The sequence below is a fragment of the Crinia signifera genome, chromosome 4, assembly GCF_055691185.1.
Source record: "Crinia signifera chromosome 4, ASM5569118v1, whole genome shotgun sequence".
In the NCBI taxonomy this organism is placed as follows: Eukaryota; Metazoa; Chordata; class Amphibia; order Anura; family Myobatrachidae; genus Crinia; species Crinia signifera.
The window spans coordinates 192,640,712-192,654,745 of NC_139220.1; the positions used below are offsets into that span (position 1 = coordinate 192,640,712).

Here is a 14,034-nt window from a genome sequence, read left to right on the forward strand (position 1 = left end):
AGGTGTAGATGGTGAGGAGCAGCTGGCCCAGGGGGAGCAGCAGAGGCCGAAGCTCCGGAGGTTGGTGCTGCTGAAACTGAGGGAGCCACCTGAGGTGATGACAAGGTCTGGAGAAATTGAGCCACTTGACGCTGGGTAGTCTCTACTTGTTCCAATCGAGCCATGATGCCTTGAAGAACATCCGTCATGGAGGCCTGTGCTTCACCCGATTCCATCGGGTCAGTGCAAACTGTCACGGCTAAAGGGCTGGATGGAGTCGTGCGGTGCACAGGAACCGGAGACGGACCAGGAGGAGTAGGATTGAAACGTGCAGGTTTAATAACTGATTTCATAAATGATAAACTTCACTCAAATACTTCTTTAAGTGACAGTTGGAATAAATTAAATAGAGTCCAGCACAATACTAATAACGGGCAGGGAAATCTGGAAACGTATACTTGGTGAGCCAGAGTACATAGATGAGGATCCGGAAGGAGGTTGATTTGATGACAGAAGAAATGGATCCGGATGACTGAAAGATGATGGAATGAATGAGTTGTATGAAGGAGGACAGCGGAAAGCTGTGCAGGGTAATTCTGGGACACAAGCAGGAACAAGCACTAGGTAGGACTTGCAGCATTGGTGTCAGGAGAAAACTTCCTTGTAGCAAGATGCAGGGAGCAAGGCACCAGAGTCAGGAGAGAAAGAGCCAGGATCCGGGAATCAGCTAGGAGTTGTGAATGACTCCAAAGACTCATTGCACTGACACTGAACAGCCTAGGCAGATCCCCTATATCCCCAGGGGATGGCTGCCATTGGCTGTCAGCACAGGATGAGGAGGGAACCTCCACTCTGGGCCAATCTGTCTCCTGCCCTCAACCAAGATGGCGACGCCGGCCTCCCGGCACCACTACTGCTGCCATCCCTACCCAGAGCTGCCGCTACTTGCACACCGCAGACCGGAGCCTGCACACGCTAGCCGGCGGCGGGCGCGGACGGGTGAGTACTGTACCCGCCGCGCTCCGTCGCGGCTACGTGTGACACTGTCACGCTTACCGCGGGAACGTCCCGATATTCGGGGACGTTCCCGCGTCCCGCCCGGGGCCGCCATTGTCCCGCGGTGGGGGGGACAGTTGGGAGCCCCCCCAGCTTGCCGAGAATAGACGCTATGCGCACAGCGTCTATTCAGCGCCGACGAGCGGCGAAAATGGGGGCGTGGTCGAAGTTCGCGTCACCCCGTGAGACCACGCCCCCTTTTCTCGAGGCCGCGCCCCCTTCAAAAGTTGGGAGGTATGCATTTCCTTATAGATAAATGTAATTTTTTTTACCTACTTGGATTTTACATGCCCTCTATGACATTGGGCATCGACCATAGCAGACGATGTTGATGGAATTGCATTGTCCATGTCATGACTAGTAGCAGCAGCTTCAGCACTAGGTAGTGGTTATTAACTATTTTTTCTTCTAAATTTTTGTTCTCCATTTCCCAGGACAGCACCCCTTTATTCTTTTCAGCACACAGGCCAGCACCCCTTCACAGCACCCCTGTACAGCACAGGCCAGCACCCCTGTACAGCACAGGACAGCACCCCTGTACAGCATAGGACTGCAGCACCCCTTTTACAGCACCGGAGAGAATCCCTGTATTGCATGGTACAGCGCCCCGTGATTTATTCAGCACACAGGGCAGCTCCTCTTAATTTTATCAGGACAGGACACCACCCCTTTATTTTTACAGCACACAGGACAGTGCACCTATATTTTAACAGCATTAAGGGCAGTGACCCTTTATTTGTACAGCAGACAGAGTAGCACCCCTTTCCAGCACAGGACAGCACCCCTGTACACCACGGGACAGCAGCACCCCTTTACAGCACAGGACAGCACTCCCTATACAGCACAGGACAGCAGCACCCCTGTACAGCACCGCTGTATAGCACAGCACAACACCCCTTTACACACAGTACAGGAGGACAGCAGCACCCTGTACAGCACTCCAAGACTCCATCACCAGCAGATAGACAGCCAGAGGTCTGTCCTCTACCCTCTCCAATGCTGGAGTGAAGATGGCGTTTATCAGTGGAGTCTTATATAGGATTCAAAACCCAACAGTGGGATGATGATGTTTTGCCTGGATCTGGGATCTGAGTCTGGCGGGAAAACCTGAGCCTGACTCAGAACATACCACGATTGGGAAGTTCAGGAGATCCGAACTCGTTCATTCCTAGTACTAACATATGTGATTTGTACCACAAAGGACAGCTCTTAAGCTGTGTACACACGGGGGTGATAGGGGCTGAAATCACTGGAAATATGGTCGCTGGCGACCATATTGCCAGTGATGGGAGTGTGCCCCGGCGATAAATCGTGGGGTGCGCGCGCCCGTTTTCAGCCCCATTCCTGCGACCAGCTGATTACCTCTGCGGCTCCCCCGGCAGAGGTTCCTTTTCATCAGCGACCATCTCTGGTCGCTGATGAAAAGGAGACACTGAGCAATATATTGCTCAGCCATGTATTGCTAGCAATATATGGCTGAGCCATATATCTCCCCCCGTGTGTACGGCGCTTAACAATAAGAGTTGCCCTTTGTGATGCGCTCCAATACTTGTATAGATTTTTGACCACTGCACATACGCATAGAGGGCGGGATGTACTAACGGGAAAATGCGGTAAAACCCCAGTTTTACCGCATTTTCCTATGTACTATTACCCGGCCGCCACGTCACCGCTAGGGTTACCACCTCATCCCTTTAATTCCGGACACATATTAATTACACAGGTTCTGTGGCTGGCTGACTTCAAGATTCCATTTCACTTGGTTTTAAACTGTTACAGAACCTGTGTAATTAATATGTGTCAGGAATTAAAGGGATGAGGTGGTAACCCTAGTCACCGCAGTGTAGGGTATCGCCACCTTTGGGTGGCGATACCCTATAGAAGCCTATGGGCTTCTTTTCGCCGCCCGACGCCTCCGCCGAAAAACCCGCCGACCCCCCTCTCCCCCTCTTACCTGGTCAAGGTCCTCCTGGACCCGGAAGGTAACACCATACCTCCCAACTTTTAACCTGAAGAAATAGGGCCCGAAAAGGGGGCGGGGCGTATGCAAATGAGGGTGCGGCTTATGCTAATTAGCCGCAGCCTCATTTTCATACGAGAATAGACGCTGTGCGCATGCGCACAGCGTCTATTCTACTAGTTTGGGGGGTCTCCCAACTGCCACCCCCCGCAGCGGGACAATGCCTGCCGCGGGCGGGACAATGCCTGCCGCGGGTGGGACAGCGGGACAGGACCCGAAAATCGGGACTGTCCCTCTAAAATCGTGACAGTTGGGAGGTATGTAACACCTTCCTCCCCCTAGTGAGGCAGCCGGACGTCCTTCCGGCTGCAGAGGGGAGGAGGAGGTGCCGGGGACAGCTTGCTTAGCTGTCCCCGGCGTGAGGGATGCAGGAGGGGGAAGGGAGGTGACGGAGACCCCCCACACCACATTCCAGGCATCGCGGTGGGCCTCCGTCACTGCATCGCGATGCCAGCCGCATATGTTAGTACATATGCGGCGGCATTGCGGCGGGGGGGCGCGAAGGGCGGCGATGTATTTTAATACATCTCGCCCAGAGTGACATTACACTCACATCTGATTGTGCTATGGAAAGAAGCCCGTTGGGTTCTATAACTGTCGTTACCCTCTACATTGGAGCCCAGGTACCAGGGTTCTATTCCATTTGAACATCACGCCCATTAAATTGTGTATGACTTGAGTAACGCTACTTTTGTAATTAGTTTCACTTTGAAAGCAAATCTCTATGGTTGTTGCAACGTAGTAGTTGAGCATCGGATTTATTCCATTAAATGCAAAAGAAGTAAAATAAGGGGCAGATGCAGCAGCGTCAGTGAGGCTTCAGATAACGCGGAGCATGCGGCGAAGCAGACGAAGGACGTGTTACTCCTGTACACACACGCGAGCGATAATAGAACGCCGCAGTAACCAGCAGCACCCCGAGCTCCTATTCCCGGCCTGGCGGGCGGGAATAGGTGAAGCCTCACATCAGGTGGCCAGAGCGTCCCCGTCGCCTAGCAACCACTCGAACTGTCACCGGACCAACAAGCCACGCCCCTTTTAGGAAACAACATCGCTTTTGGTTGGCTATTGTTGTACGTTCTACCAATCAGAGGAAAGATTGTTGGAAGGGGAGGTAGTGGAAGCGGCACGCAGGGAGAGGAGGCGGCGAACTGTGCTGGTTCTGCTCTGTGCGCCGTATGAAATTATAGAGGGAATCATGTCGGCGAGGAGGAACATCGGGGACCCGGAGGTGAGAGCTGCGACACGAGCTCGCTAAGCTTTGTGCTTTACGATGTGACTGGCCACTGAGAACTGGACTGTAACATGATGCACACAGTCTGGGTCTCCGTTGCAGTCAGTAGAGGTGTAGTATGGAGGTCGGCAGCAGCACAGGTTTTAAATGGCAGAGCTGGCAGCACTGTAATAACAGAACACTAATCTTCTAGCCTGCAAAAAGTGCCCCATCCATTCCTGGTATGATGGTTAGAGGAAGGTCTTTCTCAGGAAAGCAGGAGCGATGGCTATTACAAGTCACCATATTTGGTACTTCTGTACTAGCACGGCGCCCATCGCATCGCAGACCATAAGGTATGCGATGCGATGGCAGCCGATGTTATACAATTTTAAATTGTATACCATCGAATTGTATGCCATTGTATCGCATATACAATGGTATATGCACCCCCACGCCACCCCCACTATGAACGTGAACCCGAAGGGTGGTGAGCGGCGGCGGTACGCGTCCTTCGACCTTTTCATACCCCCACTATCCACGTCGGCGTGGAGTTAATTTTATATAGTGTGGCGAGCGCAGCGAGGCGAGCGCACGTGGAATACATGTAAAGTAATACGCGTCCCCTCGCGGGGCTCACCACACTTCGGGCTCGGTGGCTTGCTGCGCTCGCTACACTATATAAAATCAACTCCACTCCGACGTGGATAGTGCGGGTATGAAAAGGTCGTAGGACGCGTACCGCCGCCCCTCGCGGTCACGCTGCACTGGCCACGCTTCTAGTTCACGTTCATAGTGGGGGTGCATTTAACATTGTAAGCCCCCATTAGGGAGCTTATACAATTAAACATCGTATAGGGGGCTTATACAATTTTAAATCGCATCGCAGTGCATCGGGTGTATGGCATGCGATGCGATTATATGTCGTGTGACCAAATATCGTGGGCGCCGTGCTAGTACACAATTTTTTTTTTATTTTATATGATTGGTTCCACTTGGGGATTCCAGTCAAGACTGATGAGTACTGAATGAGCCCTGGGGATCCGGAAACTATTGTCAAGGCTAGATTCCTTGGAACATCTAAATTGTGTATCGCCGTGATATGTTTGCGATGCTATTAAAAAAATGTAATCTGTAAAAACTCTCAGCACTGCAAATGTGTTAAAGGCACTGTAGTGCTCCCAGCTCACGTTATGTCACACAGAACCCCAGTAAGCATTATATTATCATGCTCCCCGCACCGAAGATGTACTTATGTCTTATGTGTGTGGGAGGCCTGTGAGGGGGCTCCTAGGTGACCTCCCTGGTCAGCCAGTTGTACTGTGAGCATGCATGCGCAGATTTGTGAAAATAGGCGAATAGCGACTTTCACAGATCTGCATTAGGATCTGAGTCAGTAAAATGTTCTCTGAAAACCCTTAACCCCCGTACACATGGGGCAAATGGGCTAAAGCAAGCATTGAGGCACACAGCGATGTGTGCTGAGCTATCTGTGCTGAGTGGGGCTTTGCCTATTGTTCATAGTCAAAGCCCCACGATCTAGCAAGAAAGACAATGCAAGCACTGTCTGTCCATGCGGGTGATGGTGATGTGCAGGCCACGCATCGCTGGGGGCTATACACATGGAACGATCAGTGCCCCATTTCTAAGCGTCAGATTGCTTACAAATGGGGCAGAAAATTTTAAATATATTTAAAATGAAAATGTGTACAGAAGAAAAGATGTGTTTTTAAAATAAACAAGGAATATCCAATGTTTTATGCTTGTGTGGGGTAATTTAAGCTTGTTTAGTAAATATTGGTTCACAGCAGTCTGAAACTGGTACATACTTTGTGATATGCTCAGTCCATGATATAATTACCGATTTCTTTTGAACCCCCGGAGCTGAAGAATGAACAATATACACACACGATCGATTGACAAATTTGTTCTTAAAACCACTGCAGGTAAGATGTGCAGAGAGAGAGAGAGAGTTAGAGATTTGGGTGAGTTATTTTGTTTCTGTGTAGGGTAAGGCAGGGTACACCCCAGAACAACTACAATTGTGTGAAAATCTTGAAACGATTTCCTTTGAACTTTCCGGGAGCTCCCAGGCAGTCCCAGGCTCACTATTTTTTTTAAAAACATGCATTTGGGGCAAACGATCGCGATCCGATGGTCACATCCTGTGCATCATGATGGATTGGAGATACAAACACATATGATCTGCACTCGACTGGTACCCAATCGGAGGTCGATTGACGAATCTTTACTGTAGTAGGTAAAGTCTCCAAACCAGCAGACAAGCGCCGGGGACTCACATCGGATCGGAATCGTTGTGAAAACAGGTACGATTTTGCTCTTTTATATACAATCGGTCGTACGACGCTTCGAAATTAGGACTTAGGAGGCCAAATTGTCATGGTGTGTGTGGGTACTTCATACTTGCTGCTTTATTTTGATACTGCAATTTGGAATTCAGTTCAACACACACCACCAAAATCTAACTCTCTCTGCACGTTACATCTGCCCCACCTACAGTGCACATGGTTTTGCCCATTTTGAGAACAAATTTGTCCTGCCATCATTTCTGAATTAGGCTCATAGTGCATACATACAGAACTATTTAACACATAATAAAGATATACTGTTTGCTTCATCAGTGATCATCTTGTATTATCATTATCGTTCATACACTGAACCATATGCACCTAGTCATAAGCAACAAAAATTTCACTGCATGTATAGATGGCAGGGGGGGTCAATAACGACTCGTGGATACAAAGATCTAGTGGGCCAATACTAGACGATATGATAATATTTTTAACAATATTGTTATTGTGCATATGTTCATTTTATGTGGCCGATTAGTAGGTATTGTTTGGTGACCACCAGACATTATTACCCTGCACTACAGAAAATAGACATTTTATATGGGTGGTATGACACCCATAATTACACCTGGAATTTGTGGTCCCTCATATAAAGTGAGTCCCCTCATTTAAATGACACTGCTACCTTTAGTAGCTATTCTCTGGTGAGCACCTAATTTCTGGAAAAACCAAAGCGTCATTTATATGGGTACAGCATAAAATACAGTGTTCGCCGGGTACTTGCACACAACAGTGGGGGTGGGGGGTGGCCGGATGGGGATGCGCTCATGGGATGTCAGCTGCCCGTCCTGTCCTCTTAGAGGACACACGCAAAGCTGAGACACCTGAGAGTGTCTTAAGTTTGCGTGTACGCTCCACATCATTCAATGGTCGGCGACCATCGAATCATGTGGTCCTCGCTGTGAGAAGGGGGATGGGCGGCAATGCGAGCAGTGGGCGAGCTTAAAAAGACACGCAGCGCTGCATCAACCAGAATAAGGTCCTTAATGCATCCGAGTCTCTACTTCTAATTTTGCCATGTATAATTTAGTATCTACTGATACGTTTGCTTTAAACATACGTAATTTGAGCTTGAGCTGTTTGATTATGTTTGCACATATTGATATCTAGTACGAAATAGTACTATCTTTTATGTGGCGTGCAAGTGCAATTTAAAAAAAAGAATGAAGTAGATGCTCTGCGCACACCTGGAGCTGCACTTCTCACAATGTATTACGTGTCACCTAACCGTAGCGTGTTAGGTGACACGTAATACAGTGCAACTGCAATTTGTCACTGAGACACAAGGTACTGCCATAGTGATATTACTGGTTCCCATGAATTTTTATAAAAACAAGGGGTAGGCAGGTGTACAAAAATGTGAGAGCAGATATCTTCAGAGGAACACTGGAATTAATTGGGCTTTAGAAATAGTCAATACTTTTGCAGTTGTTAGAAAATGGAATAGAAGGAAAAACATTTTCCTTTTTTTTTTTTTTTTAAATAAATTTAGATTTCAGTTTAAAAACACCACATCCAAATCTAAAGGGCCCCATACATCAGCAATTAATTGTGACAATTTTCAGATATGGAGATGATTGCCACAATTAATTTTAGATGTGTGGGCTCCCCCTTTTGGCAATCCCAATCAAAATCGCCAATCGATTGCTTAATCAGGTTTTTAAACATGTTTAATAATCTGGTATTATCTGCAGATCTTTTTTATATGTGGGCATTCCCAATTCGTCTTCATCTATTTACATTATGGATAGCTGAAATGACAATCGATTGGGCAATTTCCAGATATGAAGATGCAATCTTTAGATGGAAAAATCTGCAGATCACTGAAATAAATCTGTAATGTGTGGGCAAGTCAGATTGTAAAATCCATTTATCTGGCCAAAAAATCCCTGTATCTGGAAATAAATAAATTGTCATTGCTGATGTATGGGGCCCATTACTCTCTCTGCACATGTTACTACTTCACACCTGCAGTGCACATGGTTTTGTCCATTTGCTTTAAAAAGCAGCTTTGCGATCAGGTCTGAATTATGCACAATGTCAGGCTACATGCTGGTGTATGGAATGTGCTAAATGATGCCAGTAAACTTGTGTATTTGTACACTATCTGAAAATTATGTCCAAACGTTGTGAAACTACATGTCCCATCATGCCTTGCCAGAGTTCTACTATTAAGGAATGCTAAAATGATTGCAAAGCATGCTGGGAAGTGTAGTTTTACAACAGCTGGAGGGCCATAGTTTGGACATGCCTGTGGTAGACAGAAGCTTATAGGTTGTTGTGGGTAACATCACCACTACTCCAGTTGGAAATATACATTTTTTTTTTTTCATTTCTTTTGGTTACTGGGTGTGGTTCGGCTTGAGTTTTGCACATTTTTGGGAGTCAACATTGACAACTGAACACCTGGAACACCCATTTAGTGTACTGCTTTACTTGCTATGCTTAGTTCCCAATCAGAGTCCGTGTGATTGGTAAAGTATAAAAAAAATACAAAAACCGCATGCCAACCTTTTTATGGTTCATTCATAGCCAGGGGTGCTGACAGCTCTTCCGGGAAGAGCACCAAAATGAGGGGGCATAGCCACGACCCTCCAATTGGTCATGTAATAAAAAAACAACAACTTTGAAGGGGCACTGGCATCGCACACCCACTCATGGAGAGAAAGGACAGGCTGCCTCTGCAGGTCAGCACACGGCAGTCAGCGGTGTCTGCTGGGCTGGGGAGAGAGGCAGCAGCAGTTAGTACTCTCGCTCTCAGCAATGGAGGAGGGAACTAGCAGGCACTGGGTCCGTCCATCAGTCCCAGGCCAGTGTAATCAATGCCCTCCCCCTGTCTGGGCTACTGCTCATAGCCACATAGCCCTTTTGACCATATGAATGTAAACCTATTGACTGGCACCCTAAGTGCTGCTGATGGGTCAAGTAGTTGTGCAGTTTTTATCATTTGTATATTTTTGGTTATTGTCATTGGTATCTGTGTAGTGAAATACACATCTGTGCAATAGGGATATGTACACTTAAAACCTTTTTCTCTCTTCTGTCTGTCTCCATTAAGGATTCTACATTTCTAACCCAGCCACAATCTTAACTCGTACCATTTGGCTTTATTGTGCCCGCCAATTTAATCTTACAACCTTCCCGTCCCCACTGACACCTCCTATGGGACAATCCCGTCTCCCCCCCCCCCCCTTCTAGGTTCCCTTCCTAAAACTGCCGTATTTAGAGATTTGACACTGTTTGAAAGGCGTTGCTATCACTCTCCTCTCCGCAAGGGCATTATTTCTATTCTATACTCTATGCTATGTCAGACAGATCCAGACTTTATTCTCCCACACGAAAGCTGCTGAGAGAAAGACCTTGGCCCTCCTCCTGACAATAAAGCATGGCAGACTATTAGATATAATGTAGCGCACTCCTCGATTTCCACCCTTATCAAAGAAAATTCATAGAAGATCTTTACAAGGTGGGTGTATAGATCTTATATGAAGATCTACCCAACCGCCTCTCCACTATGCTGGCGCAACTGCGGCTTAAAGGGAGATTTCTGCCACATTTGGAGGAACTGCCCCAAGATCCGACCCTAATAGACTCATATTGAGTCTTTATTAAGCAAGATAATTAGTCTTCACATCACTCTCAATCCATGGCCCGTGCTGCTGGGTTATCCAATAGAAGGACTTAGCCATCCCTCAATTAAACTAGCCCTCCATATTCTACATGCGGCTAGGAGTGCTTTGGCCTCTAGATGGAAACTTTATTAATGGGGAGAGGAAAAGATTGTCATCGGGTGGTGCACCATTTATAAAGAGAGGATATAAAATATACCTTTAAATGGTTATACATTAAAATCTGCGAAAATATGACAAACAACATGAACACAAGTGAATACAGTGTGATTTAAAAAGCCTGTGTGGGTTCTGTGAGCAACTACCAGTCTTATAGTATAGATATGACACCAATCCTAATACCTTTTTATTGATGATGGACCATCTAGAGGAGAGAGGTGGGTACTTATGTATTATCTGGACTCCCATGTTAAATGCACCCCATTTTTTCATGCCCCTACTATCCAACTACGCATGGAGTTGATTTTATATGGTGTGGCGAGCGCAGCGAGCCACCGTGCCCGAAGCGTGGTGAGCGGACGCGGTCTCATAAGAAAAACGGGAGTCCAGATATTACATAAGTACCGAGAGGTGTATTAATTTATTATAGGGTGTGGATTGTATCAGGAATCCTGCAGGTTAGGACTTATTCCTTTGTTAACCCCTTCACGACATATGACGTATATATACGTCATATGTCCGTTGAGGGGGAATCAAGCCAGCTCACGGAGTGAGCTGGCTTGATAGAGAGCAGGTAATGGCTGTATATTACAGCCAGGTCCCTGCTCTCACGGCCACGAGCGGCGAGTTCGCCGATCGTGGCCGTTTAACCCTTTAAGCACCGCGGGCAAAGCGCCCGCAGTGCTTAAATAGCTGATCGGAGGGGGGGCGCCCCCCTCCGGCGCCGATCGGGGCCCCCCGCAGCGCGATCGGAGGGTGCCGATCGGTTGCCATGGTAGCCAGGGGTCTAATGTAGACCCCTGTGCTGTCCGTGTATGCATACCTATTACATCCTGCCTCAGGCAGGATGTAATAGGAAGTGCATAAAATCACTACGTTCAGCCATAGAGCTCTATGGCTGAACCTAGTACAGGCGATCGCGCCCCCTAGTGGTCAAGTACACTAGGGGGCCTTGTAGTAAAAGTAAAAAAAAAAAAAAATAAAGTTTAAAAATAAAAAAAAAATAATAAAATATTAAAAGTTCAAATCACCCCCCTTTCCCCATTTCCTAAATAAAAATAAATAAAAAATAAATAAAATAAACATATTTGGTATCGCCGCGTTCCTAAAAGTCCGATCTATTAAAATATAACATTAGTTATCCCGCACGGTTAAAGGCGTAAACGGAAAATAATCCCCAACGCCAAAACTACGTTTTTTGGTCGCATCGTCTACCCAAAAAAAAATAGCTAAAAGAGATCAGAAAGTCGCCCATATCCCATAATGGTATTAATTAAAAAGTACACTTCAGCCCGCAAAAAATGAGCCCTCACCCAGGTCCGTAGGTGGAAAAATAAAAAAGTTATAAGCCGCAGAACATGGCGACGCGACGCAAATTCGAAAAACCGTAACATTTTCTATTTTTTTTTTTAGTCGTAAAACGTAACGAAAACTATATAAGTTTGGTATCACCGGAATCGTAACGACCCATAGAATAAAGATAACCCATCATTTTAAACGAACTATGAACTCCAAAAAAACCGTAACCAGCGCAAAATTGTGGAATTGCGTTTTTTTTTCTTTTTACACCACATTGAATTATTTACTGATTCCCCAGAATATTATACGGTATAGTAAATGGTACCATTAAAAAGTACAACTTGTCCCGCAAAAAAAAAGCCCTCATGTGTCTATATAGCCGGAAAATTAAAAAAGTTACGCTTATTTGAACGCAAGGAGGAAAAAAAAAAAAAAATTACCTTAAAAGGCTCTGTCATGAAGGGGTTAAACCACAATCTGTGACGGTATGTCTGTATAAATTATCCAACTGGCATAAGTGTCATAGCTCATTACAGTGCAGATACACCAATAAGAGCCAGGGACATGTGCCGTGTGATAGATTAATAGGCTTGTAATACAGTGTGGTTATGGATACATACACGGAGTGAGTTGCTGCAGGATAAAGTGCTACAATTGTTGCATATGCTTAATTAGATTACAAAGTGGCCATCAGCCTAACCGTTGTAACTGTAGCATTTAAAGCATACTAGTGAGCATGTTGGTAACACATTTAAAGCTGCTGACACTGTGTTCCGCTGCCGCTATCAGCAGGTTCTCCCTGTGCAGGGGACACACTCTGCGATACAGGCTAGCGAGCACTCGCTGTCACACTCAGTCCCGCTGACAGATAGTACAGCGGTAATACCGAGTTGGGCACAGTCCAGCTGCTAAATACATTAGAGTCCAGAAAAGGACTGGAAATACAATCACACACAATGGTATAGTTGGTAGTGCTGAGAGAACGTCCGCACGGCTAGGTCAGCCGGCGTACGCTTCGCAGGTCTTCTTCAGGGCAATCTTTTCCTCTCCCCATTAATAAAGTTTCCATTTCCTTGCCAGTGGTAGCACACCCCTTAGTACATACAGGTATACAGTACATGATTGTATTCAGACATTTAGACAACAGAGGGCCTTTTTCATTGAAATCAGAGACACCAATCTCCCAGTCTTGTGCAACAGATCTCCAACCTCTGACCCTCAAGCTGGAAACTATCTTCTCATCCCCCTATGCAAATGGTACTCTCTAAGATATGGTTTATATGGAATTACTCCTGCCTAACATGACACTGTCGCCAAATTTGAAGAGATATTGGTTCACTCTTTCTGACATTCCTTCTTAGATGGACAAAACCATGTGCACTGCAGGTGGGGCAGATGTAACTTGTGCAGAGAGAGTTAGATTTGGGTGGGGTTTTACTTCAAAGTGAGATCTATATCACAGTGTAAAAATAAAGCAGTCAGAATTTACCCTGCACAGAAACAAAAGAACTCACCCAAATCTAATTATCTCTGCACATTTTACATCTCCCCCCCCCCCTGCAGTGCACATGGTTTTGTCCATCTAAGAAGGAATTTGTCAGAAAGAGTGAACCAAAATAACCCCCATGGTTTGCCTACTCTGACAATCCCTCCATTGTGAATTGAGGCGCTCGGTAAAGTTAGATCAAGCTTCACCCCTAACATTATAGGCTTGTTTCAGGCCTAATCTGGCTTCCTATATGCCCTGGCTCAGTGGCCCCTCCCTATTCCGTTCTGTTCCTCATTCTTCGCTTTCTTGCTTCTATTTCCTATTTTCAGCCACTTTACTCTTTTCTACCATTCTTTTACTATTATGTGGTTTATTGTTTTAAAATGTAACTATTATATGTTAAATCTGCATTGCTCTCTGTTTGCTGAAGTTGAAGACTTATTTTGCTTCTGGATATCTATTTATTGCACTACTTGTTCTGTATGGCTATGCACGAAGCACTGCAATAAAAACTACTTTAAAAGAAAAAAACTTTTATCTCTAACCTCTTGACTTTTTGTGAACTGTAAATTAATCTTATTTCAGATTCTAAAAAAAAGAATTCCTCAAAACCCAAAGTACCAACATATCAAAACCCGACTTGATACAGGTAAGTGTGCTGTGTACCTATAAGGGAAATGTTTTGTTTTATCGGACTTACGCAGAGCCAGACACCATAAATAAGTGCCTACCCCACGTTCTCCTCCCCTTCTGTCATACCATCATGTCATTTGATTGAAATGCTAGGTTACAACAAAGGGGGTAATTATCCAATTACA

At 46.0% G+C, this 14,034-nt stretch overlaps 1 protein-coding gene across 1 annotated transcript in view; it reads left to right on the top strand.

Annotated features, from left to right (window-relative positions):
• The first annotated feature begins 4,052 nt into the window (after positions 1–4,052).
• CEP41 (centrosomal protein 41) overlaps positions 4,053–14,034 on the top strand; it is a 47,682-nt gene continuing 37,700 nt past the window's right edge. The window contains exons 1-2 of the mRNA XM_083183319.1: positions 4,053–4,286; positions 13,802–13,865. Coding sequence (XP_083039445.1) covers positions 4,254–4,286; positions 13,802–13,865 — 97 coding nt within the window. The 5' untranslated portion in view covers positions 4,053–4,253. The remainder of the gene's footprint in view (positions 4,287–13,801; positions 13,866–14,034) is intronic.